At 41.1% G+C, this 21008-nt stretch overlaps 1 protein-coding gene across 1 annotated transcript in view; it reads right to left on the reverse strand.

Annotated features, from left to right (window-relative positions):
• PPEF1 (protein phosphatase with EF-hand domain 1) overlaps nucleotides 1-19513 on the reverse strand; it is a 35705-nt gene extending 16192 nt beyond the window's left edge. The window contains exons 1-7 of the mRNA XM_084841750.1: nucleotides 19471-19513; nucleotides 15595-15773; nucleotides 14296-14410; nucleotides 7190-7236; nucleotides 2740-2906; nucleotides 1811-1847; nucleotides 1251-1400 (exon numbers count right to left, since the gene is read on the reverse strand). Of these exons, the coding sequence (XP_084697876.1) occupies nucleotides 1251-1400; nucleotides 1811-1847; nucleotides 2740-2906; nucleotides 7190-7236; nucleotides 14296-14410; nucleotides 15595-15711 (633 nt within the window). The 5' untranslated portion in view covers nucleotides 15712-15773; nucleotides 19471-19513. The remainder of the gene's footprint in view (nucleotides 1-1250; nucleotides 1401-1810; nucleotides 1848-2739; nucleotides 2907-7189; nucleotides 7237-14295; nucleotides 14411-15594; nucleotides 15774-19470) is intronic.
• Nucleotides 19514-21008: the final 1495 nt, after the last annotated feature.

Consider the following 21008-nt stretch of genomic DNA (forward strand, 5'->3'; position numbering starts at 1 on the left):
TCTGTTGGTAGATGGTTCCTGGGTCCAGGAATTAGGTAGGCCTATCCTGGATGGGGTAGCATTCCTCTGATGGAGAAGATACATAGTCTGGAAGTACTTCTAGATTCAAAGCTATTGGCCTCAGTGGCGAAGAGTACTTATGGCCAGCTGTGGCTGTTTTGCCAGCTATGGACGGCTGCTCCTGGACTGGGACAACTTGGCAATAACAGTCCATCCTCTGATTAACTTCAAGATTGGACATTGCAATGCTCTCTCCATGGGGCTTCCCTTGAAGACATTCTGGAAGCTGCATCTGGTGCAGAATGCTGCTGCCCATATGCTGACAGGGGCAGTGAAATATGAGGATATCACACCAGTGTTAAAATCTCTGAACTGGCTGCCAGTGAGCTACCAGCCCTAATTCAAGGTGTTAGTATTAGTGTACAAAGCCCTAAACAGCCTTCCCCAATACCAACTATCCTGGGATTTAAGATTGCCCAGGGTGGCAACCACAAGCAAAGCACCACTTTGCTTGTGGTGCCCTTGAGGAATGAGGCTCATGGGGCTACCACACGTGGCATGGCCTTTTTGATGGTGGCACCCCAGCTTTTGGAACTCCCTTCCAGTAGAGATTTGGCTGTGTCCCATGCTGTTGTCATTTAGGTACCAGTTAAAAACATATTTATTTGTGCAGGCTTTGGGCTCTGTTTTTTATTGATTTGTGTTGATGATTTTATAGTATTTTATTATATATCTGTAATTTTAGAGCCATGATGGTGTTTATGTGTTGAATCATGTTTCATATAAGTTGATAGTCACCCTGGGCTCCTTGTGAAGAAGGGTCAAATCAAATAAATATTTTAAAAACACACACATACACCAAAGCAAGTATGTTTCTTGCTTTAGAAATATTTTTTTACCCAACATAATTTAACTGATAGATTGATCAACTACAACTGATATGATTAACTGATTAAAATATCTTTAATTAGGTTGCAGCCCTACTTTAAACTCTTAAGGTACAATCCAGATAGAAGCAAATATGCATTAGTCCTACATAATGTGATTAACTAAAGTAATTTTTAAACTGTTGTGCTTTGTTATCTTGGTTTCTTTAAATCTTCACAAAATGCTGTGACATTTTTATTTAAAAACAATGTGCGAAGGCTTAATTCTCATTTATTTCAATGGTATTTAAATCTTTGTGAGATGGATTGGAACAAAAAAAAGTGAACTAATAAAAAGAATGCCCTGTGAGTATAACATCTTACCTTGTTTCTTTGAAATAAATTCAGGAAATTCAAATCAGTAGTGTCTGATATCCCACCATGTAAGATAAGAACTTTACTGTCAATTATAGTTGCAAGTGGAAGCCAGCTGTAGACATCTTGTAGAAGATGTAAAATTGTTTTACCATAGCACTATTAGATAAAAAACGTGATTAGATTCAATTCCTGAAGGGCTCTGAAATAATCAGTTTGCTATGGTTTATGAACAACCCCATTTGGACTTCATTATTTCATGGCTTTCAGACCTCCAGCCTGAAAAAACATATGAACACCTACAAGAAGTTATTCTTGCAGGTAATATTTACAGCATCTCTAAACACAATATCCTTCACAGAACTAAGGCCAGTTTGATCACAATTAAACCAGCTTAGAGAGCAATCCTGTACATGTCTACTCAATAGTTAAGTCCCATTGAGTTTAATGGGGCTTACTTCCAGGTTAGTGGATACAGGACTGAAGCCTTAGTAAATGTAAATATTAACTGTTAAAGTGAATCTTGTTAACTGGATGGCAGCTACTAAAAAGAGAGTTAAAATGCTTACTCGGTACTTCTTCATAACTTCTTTTGTGAAACCATATCTGAAATGAGTAAAGATGTAACAGGCAAGGCTATAACAACAACAAATAGGTCCTGGACCACACTCATTACATATAATTAAGGGATTGGTCTTACTTCTGTGTTTTACCTTTATGATTGGGAATGGGAAGGGTGATCTGTGACCGTTACCAGAGCATAACAAGGTAACAATAGAGATCAGCAATTAAAGTAATTCCTGTTGCAATATTCAGATACAGATTTCCCAGGGTTTTTTTTCTTTTATTGGCATGCATCTAGTAATTTTTCCCTATTCTGTTGCATTTAATCTGGAGACAGACAACATTCCTGTCCAATGCATAGTAAAACAAAAACAAAAACAGGTTGGCCACTACATACACTGCAATTCTAAACAATAAATCCAATGCTAAACAATAAATTCACACAGTGTTTCTGTCTTAACTTAAAGGAAATATTGCCACCATCTTCAAACATCAGTACCATTTCTGAATGAGTGGCTGAGTCCAAATTCTAGCTGGAGTCTGATTCCTGTTTTCCATTAACCCAAATCACACTTGCTTCGATTTCTAGTGATTTAAAAATCTAAGCAAAAATTTCAGTTCTATCTCTTTAATTTCTGCCTTGCGACAGGATTTTGGGAAATGAACATGCATCTAAAAACCTTAAATGCTTAGGGCTGCAATCCTATGCTGCCGTACCTAGGAGTAAGCCCCATTTAGCTCAATGGGATTTACTTCTGAGTAGATTTGTATAGGATTGCGATGTAAAATTATTATTTTTCCAATATCGGAAAGTTCCATATGCAAGATATTGGTGATCAAATCATGTTTCCTTTCGTTTTAAATTGCAGGCTCTGGGCATGCAGCACATATAGTTGATAAAACTAATGAAAGAATATATAAACAATGGTGATACCTAAGATTCATGATGTGGTCCTCATGGTTTCCTCTGTTCAAGTGTAAATGGTTAGGGTAGACAAGAAGAAATGCAAATAGGATTATGAGTATTTCTATGGAATTTTTTCCTCTGTCAACAAAATCACCATTAAAAATGTAGGGGTTTTCTTCTGAAGGAAGGCCGTTCTGTGGAAGAAACCAAAGAAAAAAATCTAGAGGTGCAGCATATATAAATCATCAGATAAGAGCTGAATGGCCAACATTGCAGTGGAGAGCTGTGCCTGGCCCCACCTCCTCCTACCAGCTCTCACAGCAGCATAGCAGAGTGTTCTTTTGTAGCATTGACACTTTGCATTAGTTTGGACTTTGCACTGCCACAAGGTTTGTACGAGGTCCCGGTGGCAGGATGAGATCACTAGTTACAGTGTTATGCGAACTGTAAGCCTATCTTCTAAGCCTCTACATCCACACAGTTCATCAAATGGCTCTCAAAAGAACATGTAGGTAAAGCTTATTTAGCCCCAGAAAACTTTTTGCAACACTAGCTTTTAAGGCAGCTTTATATCTGATATTTCATTTACATTTAAAATGCAAAAATCCATCTACTTCATAATTTAGGCTTGGAGCCAACGTTGCAATGAGACTTCTCCATCCTCTCCTCCCACCTGCAGCCCCCCATGACATCTGCTCCAGAAGATCCCACAACTCTCTGGAACAGATTTGGGGGTGGGGGCACAGCGCATTGCAAGGGAAAGAGGAAATCCATTCTGTCAGCAATTTCCCTTCCGCTGGCAAAAGGACATCATTGGCTACAACCCACAAAATATGGCATTCTTGTCCCACTTTGCTTTCCTTGAGCACTTCTGTAGTTTTAGCTAATGCCCTTTTCAGGGGGAGGGGAGGAACGAAATTAAAATGTATAGCAGCAGGAAACAAGAGCAAAAGATAGCTTTCCAATGGTTTGTGGAACCGAGAATTGCTACTGCCTCATTAGAGTGCCTTCTGGGTTTGGATTTAATTAGCTTCCCTTTTGTCAATCTGCCTTTTAATTCCACTCCAGGATGTCTATATGCATGGCATCAATTTAACACAGACTAATTTAGCAACTGGCAATTTAAAATATTATGGGGTAGCATTGTTGCGGGTCTTTTGTTTTTGTTTTTTGAGGAACAACGATGGGAAATGGTGTTATTGAGCAATGGCTAATGCAGTGAATGGAAATATCTCTATACAGTCTCCTTTAATTAAGCAAAGGTGTTATGTTTAAGAGGAGTCACTTAAAGGCATTAAAGACATGTTATCTAGCCTAACTAGCTTCAGACAAAATTAGGGTCATCGCTTAAAGACATTAAACAGTTGTCATTCCCCCTTCCCCTCTGAAGGCAATGCTGGTCTGTAAGCAGAGGACTGTTTGGCAGCAAAACCAGACAAATACAAGACACAATAAAAAATGAATCAGGAATTGTGAACTGTGGTGGCCAATCCACTGATTACCACGTAGCTTATATTAAGGGCCCAGAGCGCATTAACTGTGTGTGTATGTGTGTATGTATGTGTATGTATATATATATGTATGTATGTATATGTATGTATGTATGTATGTGTATGTGTGTACAGAGAGAGAGAGAGAGAGAGAGAGAGCACTTTCCTTGAAGCCTCCCGAAGTATATTATGAGGAGAAATAAGGCAGGTAGAAGGGAAAGCTGCAATCCCAGACTTCTTTTTCACAATCATCCCTAACTGCCTTTATATATTTTGATGGCCCCAGTGGAAGATGCTGGGACCTCTGCATGCTACATAATGGATAAGCTTAAGATATTGATGGCTAGGCAATCTGGATTCAAATATCCTGCAGCTCTGGCATGGTTGTGATGAAAAAAATCACTCCATTTAATAGCAAACTCCTATGGTGAGTGCTGACAGAAATGGAACCAAAACAGGGTTCCATTTATGTCAGCCAAACAACATTATCAGGAACTCCAAGGTGGTGTTTGTTTCTTTTTATCTTTGTTTTTTTTTTTTTTGCATAAATATAAAAAATATATTTCAAAAAACAACCAAATGAAGATTAAGCATTGTGTGTCAGTTGGAATGATGTATGTCAGTTGGAAAACCAAAATGGAAAATGGGGGTGGGGGGGGGTGGAAGTGGAAGTGGAATGGCCCACTGGAGGGGACATGGCTATCTGGACAGCTGGAATGCAGAAGAAAAGCTCTCCTATTAGGAGATGAGAATATATTGCAACTTTTATTCCAGCTCTGACCTATAAAGTATAATTTCTATGCACAGCTGTCTAGTGTCAGAAGTTGACAGGAGTGGAGGGATGCATCTCTTTCAGGATCAATGGGAATACACAAAGAACATTTCCATGCAGCGTAGCCACTTTTTTTTTTTAAAGTGTAATGCTTTGTCCCTACTAACAATGAAGTCACAGGCAAGGGCACAGAATGCAATTTTGATTGACTCCTAAGTGAATTTGTATTTGCTGCATGGATGCATGAAACAAAAATAATGACTGAACTCCACACTGTGCCTTTCTTTGCTTATCAGTAGCATGTGGGGAAAATGGCTGCCTGATAGTCCATCTTGAGCGATCACTTCTTTGTTAGGGAAAGAGGAAACAAATTAGTTCTGCACATCTTCCAACTGTGAAATCAGGTCAGGTGGCAAAGTTATTTGTAAGGGAATCTTTTTGAGAAACTCCCTAAGCACCCATTTTTAAAGTTACTTGTATTAAATTAAATGCTTTAGTTTTAACAAGGAGGCCAGTTAAGAGACAGAAACAGTGGGCCTGTTCCAACATCAGAGGCAGAGGCAGCATGGACTCCAGCATGGTGCCTGCAGTGGCATAAATGCTCGGCAGAAGTGACGGAAGCTGATTCCTGATGGCCGCCCAAGTCCATTTGCGCCGCAGGGGATGCTTGAATGCACTATGCACTGGAGTGGCAGATTACAGCAGTGAAAGGCAATTATAGGGTCCGTAACGGGAAAGATGGATCACAGACCACGTGAGCCCATACTGTGGGATGTGCCCGGGGGCCGCGTGCAGCAGCACAGGGGCAGCAGGCTGCTGAACTGCTGACCACCAAAATGGCTGGCAGCACCAAGTACCAAAATGGCCGACAGTGCAAAGGCCGCTGGGATACATGGCCGCCCATCCAGAGGAGTGCAGATTCCTGCAGGAGGGAGGGTGGTTAGAGAATGGTTAGTCTAACCACATTGCAGATCATGGTTATCTGCACGTGTGGCAGTAGCACTCACAGTGATTAGCGGTCACCACCATGCACCATGGTTAGCCTAATCACCCTTCCTCAATGTGCGTCTGAACAGGGCCATTATTTGGCTTAAGTACTGGGTATAACTCTGGTTCATAAAGACTGTCAAGAATATGAATAAATAATAAAAATACATGCCTCTAAACATTTAAAGAGGTAAATTATACTAAAAGTGAAAGAAACTGGCACTTTTTGTAACTAAAGTTCCTGTCTTCAGCTAAACACAAACTACAGCTTAAGCTATTAATTGTTTTCATGTTAGTTGACTATAAAAGAATTTTATATAAAATGATAAGTGAACAGTTGTTGAAAGGCAGAATTCTGGAATGACCAGGATACACACCCTGGAATAGGTCTGGAAAGCTCTTAAATATACTTCCTTTTGAAATGTCAAGGAAACAGATCTGCTCATCTCCATCAAGGAATACCACAGCAAAAAAGCAAAAGCCACAGGTTCTGTCAATTATTTATTAGGGCGTTAAGTGTTCCACACATTTCAAGCTGAGCTGCTTCTTCAGGGATCCCTGACACTGCAGAGCCTGTAACTATTTGATCTGGTCGTAGTGGTGGTGGTGGTGGTAGTAGTAGTAGCAGTAATAATAATAATTTACTTTTGGTCTTGATTTCGGACAGAACATAGCTTAAACTAGGCATATTGTTTGCTATTATTTTAAGTCAGTTAGAAATTATTTGTATTCCTTAATATTTGAAAATAATGATAGCAGATAAGCATGTATGTCCCAAAAATGCAACTTACACACATTGTAGTTTGAGTTACATTGTTTGCATCAACCCAAGTTCTCTTATTGAAAGGCAGTTCTTTGGCTGGAGTAAGGGAAATTATTTTATGCGTCTCCTGTCCCTCATGAACAGCATTAGTTCAAAGTATAGACACTTTTCTCTAATAAATAGTTGACAGAGGCTTTAGGTTCTCCTACTCTTGTAGGAAAAAAAACCCAGGCCATTTCAAATGTTGTTTATTGTTTACAAAAATTACAAGGAACACTGTCCTTTATCTTTAATGCCTTTTAAACAGTAGCCTTCAAATAACATTACATTATAATTTACAGAGTGCCAAGAATGGAAAAATGGCCATAGGCCAAGCATAGATATGACAAAGTGCTGATGAGCTGTGTATAACACAGTTGTGCTGAGGTACCTCCCTTATAGGTCAGCAATACTGCATTTACTTACTTTGTAGAAAATCAGCAATAGATCATCCAGCTTTCCATGCAAATCACCTAGAAAAAACACAATTTCTACAATTAGATACAACAGCAGCATTGAAGAGGTAGCCTGACAGCACTCCCAGATATGTCTACTCAGAAGTAAGCCTCATTGAATTCAGTGGTACATATTCCAAGGTAAATGTGTCTAGGATTGCCTCTTGAATAGGCAAAACTGAATAGGCAATAGCTAACGGCAACTATTGTTCTGCCCAGCTGCTTTTCACCTGTACTGGGTTCTAGAGTTAACACATGTTTGCGATTGACACGCACAGTTATAAAGCAGTGCTACAAAAGCAGTGCTATGGTGGTTAACCCCTGAATCTTCTCCCCTGATGAAGCATTTTCTATCCTATGTACTGTATATGATGGTGGATAGCATATGAGGCCCAGTTTCCATTTTTTGTCATAACAATGTACATTTTGTGCAGACATGCATATATTCCTATGTATAGTATCATAACCAGATATAGGAGCAGCAACTGGGTAGTTGCATCTACCACAAGGAGAAGACAAATGTGAAGGGAGCAATGGGGAACATAAGCAGCAGAGGCCTTGATGGAGGCTTAATGGAGCCCTATTTGAAAAACTGAGTTATGAAAGGTACAGCACTGAGAAATAGTAGGTTTATAAATCCAAATTTAGCAGATCCAAATTAGGTAGGTACGTACTTTTCATAATCCCTGTTAACCAAGAGAAGCATTTGGTGACGCCTCTCCTAATCTGGTGCTCTCCAGATGTGGCTATGCTGGTAGGGATGACCAGTATGGTTAACATCTGGAGGGCACCAATTTGGGGAAGGCTGATTTGGATTAGGAATATTAGACACACTAACACACACACACACACACACCCCACACGCATGCACACTTCCTAATGCTGGTACCCACACAAAAAAAGATTCTGGTGAATATTGGTATTTGAACGACTAACATGTGAAGCAGATCCCACATGGTGCCAGAAACGTGTATAGCGCCAGAAATGTGAACAATTATAAGCCTCAGTTATTTATGAAATGAATCTGAGAAGGCCAAAAATCAGGAGTTTAACGTATTTTAATGTATCTTTTTTGTTAACCATCTATTCACAGAGTAAACAAAATCTGTTTCTAGTAGGTATCATTGATAGCAAAGACAGATTGAGTCTGTTTGGCAATCATGGCAGCTTTCAGTGGCAATTCGTGGATCAATTAACAACCCCAGTTTAACCCATGGCTTGTTTTTGGGTTAACTTGGGGTTGTTTAATCCACAAACAACCCAAGCGCCCCTATTTGGACTTCATGGAAACAACCCTTGAATACGGCATTTGAGGGTTGTTAAAGGAAACAGGAAGTGGCTTGGGCACAGCACGCGTCCCCACAATTCATGGGTTAATTAACCCACGAATTGCCACCAAACGCCACCATGACATCCAAACAGGGTCAATATGTGAATATGGGATTTTCTAGGATAATTTAAAAATGACAGCACTGATCACACTTCAGTAACTATTGATTTACTGTTTTGAAATCAGGAATAAGCACAATATATTAGACACAATTAAGCCAGATTTGATAAGATTTTAGATGATGCAAGAATGTGAGACTAAGTGACAAAATATAAATAACTGAGAGTCTTGGGACTGTGTTCACAAAAAGCTGAAGCTGTAATATTAGCACAGGGCAGTGTCATAAGATAAAGTACTATTGAGATGTGTGAAATCCACGCCAACACAAAACTGCCCCTTGTACTAGTTCTTTGCACCATTTTAAGTCTATTGCTACTATTTAACATTTAATTGGAGCCAACAGACTGTGTTATGTCTCATTAAAGCTCTCAAAACAACATAGGACAACATTAATTAGTATACTGTTATCTAACAATGCTGGAATAAGGCTTGCATTCTACTACCCAAAAAAGAAGAAATGGTTTAGTGTGGTATAGTATGTTATAGTACGTTATAGTAAGTCTGCACTCCTATGCGATGTTATGGCTACAATCCTATGCACACTTAGTTGGGAGCGGGGCCGGCCCTACCATTAGGCAGAGTGAGGCAGTCTCCTCAAGAAGTAGATGATGGGTGAGATGAAGAAGGCAGTGGGAACAGCCCTTGCCCTCCCTTATGCTGTAGGACAGAGCAGTGTGTTCCACATGGCCAGATCCACCCCTCCCCAAGCTAGACTGTGGCCTTCAGGTGAGGTGAAAAATGATGTCCTGTCTCCCTGACAGACTTCTGTAGGTGGAATGGGGAGAAGTGCTATCTTGTCCTTCACCTCAAGCAGCAAAATGTCTTGGGCCAGCCCTGGCTGGGAATAAGCCAAACCAAAAACTGATCAACCCAGTTCATGCATAGCAGCTAACTACGGGTTGTTTAACCCATACTTAGTTGCGGCCACACAGTAGCAAGCATGTACACTGCCTCTTGTGTACTGTACTCATCACTTCCACTTTCCTAAACAAAATAGAAATGCCCCATTAAATCATGTTTAAATACGTTTTTAACCCGTAAACAACCCAGAGTTTCTGGGTTCAGCCATAAGGATAACAAACCAGGGGCATTCTTGGATTATTTAGGAAAGTGGAAGCAACAATGACCAGCATGCTCGCTCGCTCTGGGCCTGCTTACAAATAACCCATGGTTTATTAACCATGTGTTGTTTGATTGTCCAAACCAGTTCTTAGTACAATACTACAGTATGCTTCTGAGTTGTTAGTGACTATGCAAGAACAATGTGAGTTTCCAAACATCATACTGCCCTTCCTTAGGCAAATATGACCACAGCATAATAGGAAAAATGGACACAGTATTCTTACATATAAGAAAGACCACTATATTAACACATCAAAGGTTTCAGAACTAGAAAAAAAATGCCTTGAATATATAAAGGGTTGAGTGTTGGGTTTCTTTGTTTTTTAACTTAACACATTTTAGGAATTTAAAAGGGAGAGGAGAGACAACATTCGCTTCCTAATATAGAGCACATTTAACCCTTTAAAATAAAATCCAACAGGTATTATAATGAAATAAAAAATTCTGATTGGATTTAGCGGGCCTACGATTACAATCCTTTAGGGAGCTAACACAAAAACACTCACTAGATTAATATTTAAATGCCTATTTCAATGTAGAGAATTGAAAAGGATTTTCAGGAAGTGAGATAGATCTCATTTAGTAGTAATCAACATTTTGGCTTGAACTTCAGTAAAAATTACACTTTCATCTGTCATGAATCATATTTTTGGCTGTGAAGACTATTATTTGCTTCAAGGACGGGTCAAAATCTCTCTCAGATGCTCTTTCAATTGTGCAAATGAGGACAGCAATTGGAGAATGTATGTACATTGATTAGCAAGGGCATGCTGGTCTGTGAGAGCAGCTATAATCCCATCTAACTTGAGGGACGCATAATACTTTTTGGAAGTATAATGATATTTTGTATGGGCAACAATAACTTGCTCACTAGAGCCTCATTGAATTATAATTTATATATTATATAAATATATAAATGCAAGATCACTTATTTACTACTGCGCTGAATGCTTAAAGCAGCCTTTATTAAAATCTGGTCTCCTCAAGCACCTTCAATTAATTTCATTTTCTAGCTTCTCCCTTGATTTGAAAATATAGCACTAAATATCAGAGTTACTAATGTAGTAATTATTTTGTCTTGCATCTCAAACTCCTCAGGCAAACCCAGGAAGAGCCACTCTCTCATCCATAATTTATGACGGTGGGAAAAGCAGTACTGGGGTACAATCTCAAAAACGATAGAATGATCTCAGTACGAATCCAAGGCAAACCATTCAGCATCACAGTAATTCAAGTCTATGCCCCAACCACTGAGGCCGAAGAAGCTGAGGCTAATCGGTTCTGTGAAGACCTACAACACCTTCTAGAACTAACACCAGAAAAAGATGTCCTTTTCATCCTAGGGGATTGGAATGCCAAAGTAGGAAGTCAAGAAATCACCGGGATAACAGGCAAGCATGGCTTTGGTGTACAAAATGAGGCACGACAAAGGCTAATAGAGTTTTGCCAAGAGAACACGCTAATCATAGCAAACACTCTTTTCCAACAGAACAAGAGGCAACTCTACACACGGACATCACCAGATAGTCAAAGAAAAAGAAATGCAAGAAAGCAAAGTGGCTGTCTGATGAGGCTTTACAAATAGCTGAGGAAAGAAGGGAAGCGAAAAGCAAGGGAGAAAGGGGAAGATATATCCAACTGAATGCAGAGTTCCAGAGAATAGCAAGGAGAGACAAGAAGGTCTTCTTAAATGAACAATGCAAAGAAATCGAGGAAAACAAGAGAAAGGGAAAGACTAGAGATCTTTTCAAGAAAATCGGAGATCTCAAGGGAACGTTTTGTGCAAAGATGGGCATGATAAAGGACAAGGAAGGCAGGGACCTAACAGAAGCAGATGAAATTAAGAAGAGGTGGAAAGAATACACAGAAGAACTATACAGGAAAGATCTGGATGTCCCTGGTAGCCATGATAGTGCAGTCACTCAACTTGAGCCGGACATCCTAGAGAGTGAAGTCAAGTGGGCCTTAGGAAGCATTAGTAACAACAAAGCTAGCGGAGATGACAGTATTCCAGCTGAGCTATTTAAAATCCTAAAAGATGATGCTGTTAAAGTGCTGCACTCAATATGCCAACACATTTGGAACACTCAACAGTGGGCACAAGACTGGAAAAGGTCAGTTTACATTCCAGTTCCAAAGAAGGGCAATGCCAAAGAGTGTTCAAACTACTGTACAATTGCGCTCATTTCACATGCCAGCAAGGTTATGCTCAAAATCCTACAAGCTAGGTTTCAGCAGAAAGTGGAAGGCAAAAGGAAGAGGGGCTGACAAAGGGCAAGATAGATGGATGGATGATATTCTGGAGGTGACGGACTTGACCTTGGGGGAGCTGGGGATGGCGACAGCCAACAGGAAGCTCTGGCGTGGGCTGGTCCATGAAGTCACAAAGAGTCGGAAGCGACTGACCGAATAAACAACAACAAGGCTTCAGCAGTATGTGAACCGAGAACTACTGGAAGTACAAGCTGGGTTTCGAAGAGGCAGAGGAACTAGAGATCAAATCGCCAACATTCACTGGATCATGGAGAAAGCAAGAGAATTCCAGAAAAACGTCTATTTCTGCTTCATTGACTACGCTAAAGCCTTTGATTGTGTGGATCACAACAAACTCTGGCAAATTCTTAAAGAGATGGCAGTACCAGACTACCTTACCTGTCTCCTGAGAAACCTGTACGAGGGTCAAGAAGCAACAGTAAGAACCAGACATGGAACAACCGACTGGTTCAAAATTGGGAAAGGAGTACGACAAGGCTGTATATTGTCGCCCTGTTTATTTAACTTATATGCAGAGTACATCATGAGAAACACCGGGTTGGATGAATCACAGGTCGGAATTAAGATTGCCGGGAGAATTATCAACAACCTCAGATACGCAGACGATACCACCCTAATGGCAGAAAGCGAAGAGGATCTAAAGAGCCTCTTGTTGAGGATGAAAGGGGAGAGTGCAAAAGCTGGTTTGAAACTCAACATTAAAAAAACGAACATCATGGCATCTGGCCCCATCACTTCCTGGCATATAGAAGGGGAAGAAATGGAAGCAGTGACAGATTTTATTTTCTTGGGCTCCAAGATCACCGCAGACGGTGACTGTAGCCTTGAAATTAAAAGACGCTTGCTCCTTGGGAGGAAAGCTATGGCAAACCTAGACAGCATCGTAAGAAGCAGAGACATCACCTTGCCGATAAGGTCCGTCTAATCAAAGCTATGGTTTTCCCAGTAGCAACGTATGGCTGTGAGAACTGGACTATAAGGAAGGCTGAGCGCCAAAGAATTGATGCTTTTGAACTGTGGTGCTGGAGAAGACTCTTACGAGTCCCCTGGACTGCAAGGAGGTCAAATCAGCCAATCCTCATTGGAAGGAAGATACTGAAGCTGAAGCTCAAATAGTTTGGCCACCTAATGCGAAGAGAAAACTCCCTGGAAAAGACCTTGATGCTGGGAAAGATTGAAGGCAAAAAGAGAAGGGGACGGCAGAGGATGAGATGGCTAGATAGCATCACCGATGCAATGAATATGAACTTGAGCACACTCCGGGAGAGAGCAGAGGACAGGAAGGCCTGGCGTGCTATGGTTCATGGGGTCACGAAGAGTCGGACACGACTTAATGACTGAACAATCAAGGACAGATGATTGGGAGGCACTTAGATTGCTATACTCTCTACCATAGGCAGAAAGGAACATCTATATTTAACTGGATGTTTAGTCAGGTAACAATATATGAAACAGCAGTGAGTAATTGGTGGTCCAGAGCCATAAAGCAATGTTATTTGACACAAACAGATTACCAAATCTCATAAATGTGTTTTCAAAAGTTGCTTATGAGGGAGAAAGATTCTGCAATTTAATGTTTGAGGGAGTGTTCCATCATGTCCACCCCTACCACCTCTCATATCTACCTATCTGTCTATCCATCTGCATAAAACCCTCAGGACAAACATCTCATAACATTTCCACATTGAGGAAGTAAATTGGAAAACTGCACCAACTTCCCATTGATTTGCTCATTCTCATCTCTCTCTCTCTCTCTCTCTCTCTCTCTCTATATATATATATATATATATAGCCCCAGAAGAAGCATCAGCAAATAGGCATTCCGTCTACCATTATGTTCAGGAACCATTTGTTGAAGTACTTGGGGAAAGGCTAGAGGTGAAAGAAATTATTTACCACACAAAACAGCATTTTACAGATGGAAAAGCAGCTCTTTTCTTAAAAGTTTGCTTGGTTTAGTCACTGACTCACCCAGCAACATCTGACAGGAAAAAAAAGTGGGAGGAAGTGTTTGGCTTACTTCAAATATATGCCAGAGGGTGAGTCATCAGTCTTTTTTTCCATAATAAAGGGAAGATGGGAAGGATTTGTACTGTGAGGAAGGGGGAAGGAGACTAACATTGTAATTGCAGCTACAGTCACAATTGCTATGCAACCCTACAAATTCAAGATGTACCTTCGGTATCACCCTGGTGCCATGCCTCTCTTATGAAAAGGCACTGATAACTTACCACAAATTGTTATTTCCTTGGCATAAGAGGTTGACAGGTGAGTGATGTTTGGCATCTGCTGAAGGACTTTCCTGGTCTCATGCAACAGCTGAAGCACATATCGAGCATGAAGGTGCTGCGTAGAGTCATGCACAGAAACAACATATTACAGGCAATCCCTGGCAAACCACTATCATTAAATATAAGAGAGTGTTGCGCACAGACAGTTTTTGTCTGCTTGCCCTGTAACCAGATTACATTTCATGGGACAGCTAGTGTGGTGTGGTGATTAGAGTGTTGGACTGGGACTCGAGAGATCCGGGTTCTAGTCCCCACTTAGCCATGAAGCTCACTGGGTGACTTTGGGCCACATCACTGACCTGCAGCCTAACCTACCTCACAGCGTTGTTGTAAGGATAAAATGGAGAGGACAACGACCATGCAAACCACCTCAGATTATTTGCAAGAGGAAAAAAGGCGGGCCATAAATTAAATAAATAAATAAATAAATATTTAAAGGAGGAACATCACTTGAAATGTGGAAATATATTTAGAATAATTTAAATATGTATACAGCATTTATTATATTAATAGAAAATTCAAGGAAGCTTTTGACTCAGTTGTCCTGAAGTCACTAGACTGCAGAAGGCTATGATCCTATATACACTTATCTGGGAGTAAGTCTCATTGAGCTCAATGGGGCTTACATCTGAGTAGACATACATAAGATTGCACTGTTAGGATTTTAAAATCTAAGTGTAGTCCTATACTAGTCTACTCAGAAGTAAGTCTCACTGAGTTCAATGAGACTTACATCTTGTATGTGGGTATAAGACTGCAGCCTCTGTTTTATTGTTTTAAGGTGTTTTGACAGGTCTGAACGTTTTAATATTTGTAATAGGCTGAAATGTTTTAAAAGTTTAAAGGGTTATAGTGTCTTTATGTTAGTGATAGTTTGTTTTGTGAAGTAATTTATTAATATTAAGTTAGTTGTAATGTCTTAAGGTTTTAATGTTTTAATGTTTAAGAATTACTGTGAGATGGAAGTTTAATGGTTTATGTATAGAACTCATGTAGATAATTTATTAAGCAAGTGATGTCCTTTCTCTTCTTTTTCTTCAAAATAGGATAAATGCAATTTACTTTTAAAGGCAAGTAAATACACCATCATTCATTTATTTGAATATGGTTATAACATATGAGTTCTTTACTTTTCTATACCCTGCTAGCTTAATGGTGTTTAAGATTTCCTTGTGGTTATCAGCTGGAACTTTTGTAGAGGGCTGTAAAAATAAAAGATAACCAGTGGTCTGAACTTGCCTGTCGATGCTTGAAAGCCTGAAGAAGCCCATCAGTGTCGGCAACACTGAGGGGAAAACAAAGATGAGGTCCGTAATAGGAGGCTGGTACATCTATAGTCTTTTCATACTCTATCATTGTAAGGTCAGAACCTGCTATACTGTAATCGGTAGTGGTGGAGAAAAAGTGAGAGCTAATGTCTGTAAAGGAAGCAGAAAAACAACTTATAAATAATTACTTTAGCTAACAAACGTATTCATGGATAAGGGCTTGGATCCAACATTTCCTCACACCTGCAGGATCACTCCATGAGCAGAGTTGCACTAAGGACATTCTAGCCAGAAAAAGGGCGGCAGGGTGGGGGGGGTCCTTGGCTGAATCCCTCCTCCCTCTGCAGCCCCAAGCACCACTTCCCACCAAGGGTGTTACTAGGCACTTAAAAGATTCAGGGCCCAGGCCAACAGGACTTAAATTGGCACAGAATTTGCATATGCTGATTTATATCTGTATATGCAAATTTATAAATTATTATAATTCATTTAAATTACACAGAAAGCAAAATTTGCATCCCACCCCAGATCATCCCAGATAAGTAGTACCTCTTCAATACAATGATGCAGTGGTGTGATAAAAATGCAAAGAAGAGGCTGGCTGGTAGGTTTTTTCCATGAACAATTCACCCCCACACACCTCTCTACCTAAAAATGGCAACATTTGAACCAAAATAGAGTTTCAAAACTTTTACAGAGTACTAATCCAAATACACTCTGTGTTGAAGGCTATTGCAGCATGTGAGGCAGGGTGTTGCAGCATGTGGGGAGTGCTAACCCTTCCCTCCACAGCAGCAATCCCCCTTGGAAATTCCCCCCCCCCCGACAATTAAGACAAGAAAAAAACTTCTAGTGGCTCCAATGGACACTCAGAGCTCTGGGAAATAGATCCAGGGTCCTGGCGAATAGGGACAGAATCGGGGCCCCATGGGCCCCGGCCTAGCAACATCCCTGCCTCCTATGCTGTTCTAAAGGATCTATCAACCCTACTCAGCAAATGTTCAGGGGAAGTGAAATAGAAGATTACAGGGGGAGGGGGAATCTGCAATGATCATCTCTTCCTGCTTTCTGCTAGTGGAAATGTTGCACTGGATCAGAAGCCTTCCATAGATGGAAAGAGCCCTTCTGGTCCATGGAAAGAAGATGCTGGACCCAACCCAATGACTTCATGTATTCATTTAAATTGTTGATGAGGCATATAGCAGGCAAATACAATGGATGCCAAGATCCAAAGAGCCTTTTAAATGTGTAAAAATAAGGAAAAGTCTTGTTGCACCTTAAAGACTAACCACACACACACACACACAGAATGTAGAGACATGTTGACTTAAATACCAACAAAATGGAAAAAGTACAGTTCATGACAATTCAATTAAAACTTAAATATATGCAAAATAAACACAATGACCATTCATAATAGCAGTAATTGGTGAGGAATTAAAAAAAAAAGGTTAATAGCAATGCATGAGGAAAAGACACGCTCCAGCCCTGCCCCTCTCCTCCATCATGTTTGTCACTCTGTATTCATGGAGGATGACTGAAGAGGAGGACCTCCTGTATCTGTTGGGTGTCTCCAGGGGGCCATCTACACAGCACTGCTTTCAATGTTCACTCTCTGGTAACCGCGCAGCATTGCAGCTGCGAATTAGCTTCTGCTGCGGTAAGCGAAGTAAACTGCAGCAGTTGTGCTGCTCTTTTTTTTTTACCATTATATTTAAATGTGCAGCTACATGAGGATGGGGGTGCAACACTTCAGTTTTAGTGGCTGTTTTGTATTTTAGGGGTTCTTTTGCGTCTGTCCATTCCTCTTTGGTAAGATATGGGTAGTCTGCTAGTTCGTTACCATGCCAGCTGTTTGGCATGGCAACTCTCTTGATGGTTCGCACATGAGAAGGGGCGTGCTCATGTGAGAGGGGCATCCCTGCCTATGATTCCAAAATGGATACCTCTCTGTTACTGCGCAGCTGCAAAGGAACAGGGGGGAATGGGGAGGAGTGAAAAGGCGTCACAGAGTGTCACAATCACTAAGCACGCCTACCCCATGCCCACTGCAAACTGCGAAGTCAATTCCAGGAGAAGACAGACTGCTAAAAAAAATCACAGCAAAACGCCTCTGGAGAAATCTGCATTTGCCCTGTGAAAACCACGGTTAGTCTGCGAAGTTGTGACTGCGTCATATGGCCCAAAGGTCCTTGGATTGCAGTAGCCCCTGCGCATTTACTGGCTCATGTAGATGGGGCCCAGGTGAGCCAGAAGGCTGAAAAATCTACTCTACTCTGTAGCAGCTACAGACAAAATTTCTCCCCCAACCCCAACCCCAGTTGTGGGTTGCCTAGAATTCAGCAGGTTGGCAAGGGTGTGAATGTGACCTGGACCTCTACAGAATGTGGCCTGTAGACGGCATGTTGCCCACCCATGCCCTACATCATAATTTAATCTTTTAAGTACATAGCTGCTTAGCTTAAGAATTCATTCTCTTTTCATAAGCAGGTGTTACTCTAACCATCTATCTGTTTCAGTGCCTTCAAACAAACAAAAAACATTAATCAGGTGGTTTCCCAGCTTTTGTGCAGTTTTTTCCACATTCTAAAAGGTCGAATTGCCTCTCCTTAGCCTTTACTGGCAATAAGAGCTTTCAGTTAAAAAATATGCTAGTATTTTTGTGCCGCCTCCTTTGTCTTTGGCTCTGCCCCTTTTGCTTTCAGCCCTGCCCACCACTGGAATGGAGCCTCCAAGAGCTTCTCCAAAATGGGCTGAAAGAAATTCAGTACCCGTAATGTAAAACGTCTACAATGTCTCTTTTATGAGCCAAAGGATTGTAGAAGAATGTTTGCCTAAGTCTTTGGACTTCTCCACACCAAGCTTTTATCCTGTGATTGCAATTGGTTATTCACAGAAGTTTGCAGGTCCTTTTCATGATGCCATCAACCTCCAGGGCATCTCTGCACTAAATGAGCTTTATCCCATTTTTCAAAAGACTGGAGATAATGAGCTATCAACTTACAGCATGTTGCGTTTCCTTGTGAAAAGAGGAAGTCCGGAAATGAGCTAGACCACGACGCCATCTAGTGGCTGTATAAGGAAACATATAGATCATGCAGCTAAGGGAAAAGGGCGGGGGGGGGGGAGCGCATGTAAAGGGATCCCATCATGATCCTGCATTTAAAATGGAAGCAGAACGCACCGGTAAAGTTGCGGGATTTTAGCCTGGTGTAGAAAAGCTCTTTGTTTACAATACACACAATTCCCACTGAGAAAAAGATTATGTAACTATGGCTTTAAAGAAAATTATCAAGCAACATTGGTATTTACTGGTGGATATACTCACTTGTATGAAAAATCTCCCACTAATAATTATTCTTAAAAGTCCTAAAAACACAGTAATCAACAAACAATAAAAGCCACAATTACAAATATTGCCAGGAACATCTCTCCCACATTTGCCGATGAAGAGAGTATGCTGTATTCATGATGTGTTAAGGTGCAATAATAATTTGGAATGCTTCCAAAAATAAAATGTTATTTCTCATTGTTCATCAGTTCCCACATTAATAAAAGCCATACAGAAGCCAGAGTCCTCTGTTGTTGGTGTGGATAGTTTCCTCCAGAGAAGGAAGCAGCCTGGGCTCATGCTCCTACCTGCTGTTTCCCTGTTGTGAAGAAGGGATTGTTACTAGCCCTGTTCTCAAACAGAAGAATGGGAGATACAGGAGGCGCTCCTTTTCAGAAAGTTGCCTTCCACGAGAACAGGGTGATGCAAACACACAAGAAAGCTAGAGCACATCCTCTCCTCATGCGTTTATTAATTCTACACAGCTACAGAATGCCTGAAAAGAGCTACTCTTACAGTGAAAGCCTATGCATGTTGTCAAGATTATCAGCCTGCTTTCGACTATGAAGCTAGGCCTTGCTTTCACGTCTGATGCAACCACCTGGGAGTGAGTTATCTGGGAGGCGCCTCAGTCCTGCCACTCAAGGCCAGGCTCAGTCCTTGCTAACTGGGAAAGAGTATGGTGGGAAGATCCTGCCTCCTCTGGGGCAAGCAGGGTGCACCCAGGGACTGGGCTGGTGATTGGCTAGGGGACATCTGCTCTGCGTTGCCAGGACTGGGCTTTCAAAGGAGCTGAGGCAAAGGCATGGTTGTCTCCCTTTGTTATGGTGGTTTTTGGACCTGCTTGATGGCTGGACTCTATCCCAGGAGGCCCTAACTTCGGTATGCATAAGGATAGGTTAGCCAGCTTTTGTTATTTTGCTTGGGTGCGCGGTTCAAAGGCTCTGTTTATCCAGGTTTCTTCTTCAAGCATTTTAGCTTGTACCCCTCTATACATTCCCTCTACCCCTTTCCCTACAATAAACATTTATCCAACTTAAGGTTGGTGTGATTCCTTCTGATTCCTTAGCCTCAGTGCTAATTTTGGTGTCTCTTGGCCTGGGACAGTGGCTACTGGGTGTCTTGTGGGGACATGAGGCCAGGATTGGCCTGTCCTACCTTGCAGGAGGGTTGGAATTGCTTCCAGCATTCCTTCACATATGTCTACTCAGAACTAAGTCCTCCACACATGAGAGGGCCTTCTCTGCAGTGGCCCCACACCTTTGGAAGAAGTTACCATCTGAGGTCCAGCATGCTCCATCATTGTAGGGTTTTAAGAAGGCCTTGAAAAAGAAGGCCTTGATATGACTGCTGTTGTTACTGTTTTTGCTGCAGTTGTTGGTTTTATTGTCAGCTTTTATTGTTGCTTTTATTGCTATTTTATTGTGTTTTATGTTTTATCGCTTTTAATATTTTAACTGTCTTTATGTATTGTATTGCTGTGAGCTGCCTTGGGAGGGCTTCTGCCCTGAAAGGAGGCCAAGAAAATGTTTAAATAAAATAAATACTGACTTCAGTTGGGCTTACTCCCAAGTAAGCATGTATAGGATTGCAGTCTTATTGATTTGACTGAGACTACACTTGGACAGCTCCAGCTCTTATATTTTCACTCTTGAGGAGCACACACAGCTCCTCAAAGGGCTTCAGTTACACACACAGCAAATAATACCTGCACACATGTGGCCCTGGCTGTGTTGGCATATATAACAAGATAAACACATGCAGTTGCTTGGGAGACATATTAAAGCTGTTTATTGAACGTATAATCTTATCCTCACCTGGATCACTCTCATTAGCCTGAGTAAAATGGTCCTGCATGAATGTGAAGAAGTTGGACAGCTGAGCAAGAAAATACATCCATTAGTTTACCAACTGAAATGCTTCTATTCCTTTGTCTGCCCCCCATTTGCAAGGCACTGGCTCCATCTACACAGCTCAAGCTCCCAAGCCCCATACCTGCTTGGGGTCCCCATTAATAGGAAGGGGAGGTTTATTCACATGCATGAAGGTTGCCC

Source organism: Heloderma suspectum, chromosome 3, assembly GCF_057233095.1.
Source record: "Heloderma suspectum isolate Gila_16-S chromosome 3, 16-S_ref, whole genome shotgun sequence".
NCBI classification, from domain to species: domain Eukaryota; kingdom Metazoa; phylum Chordata; class Lepidosauria; order Squamata; family Helodermatidae; genus Heloderma; species Heloderma suspectum.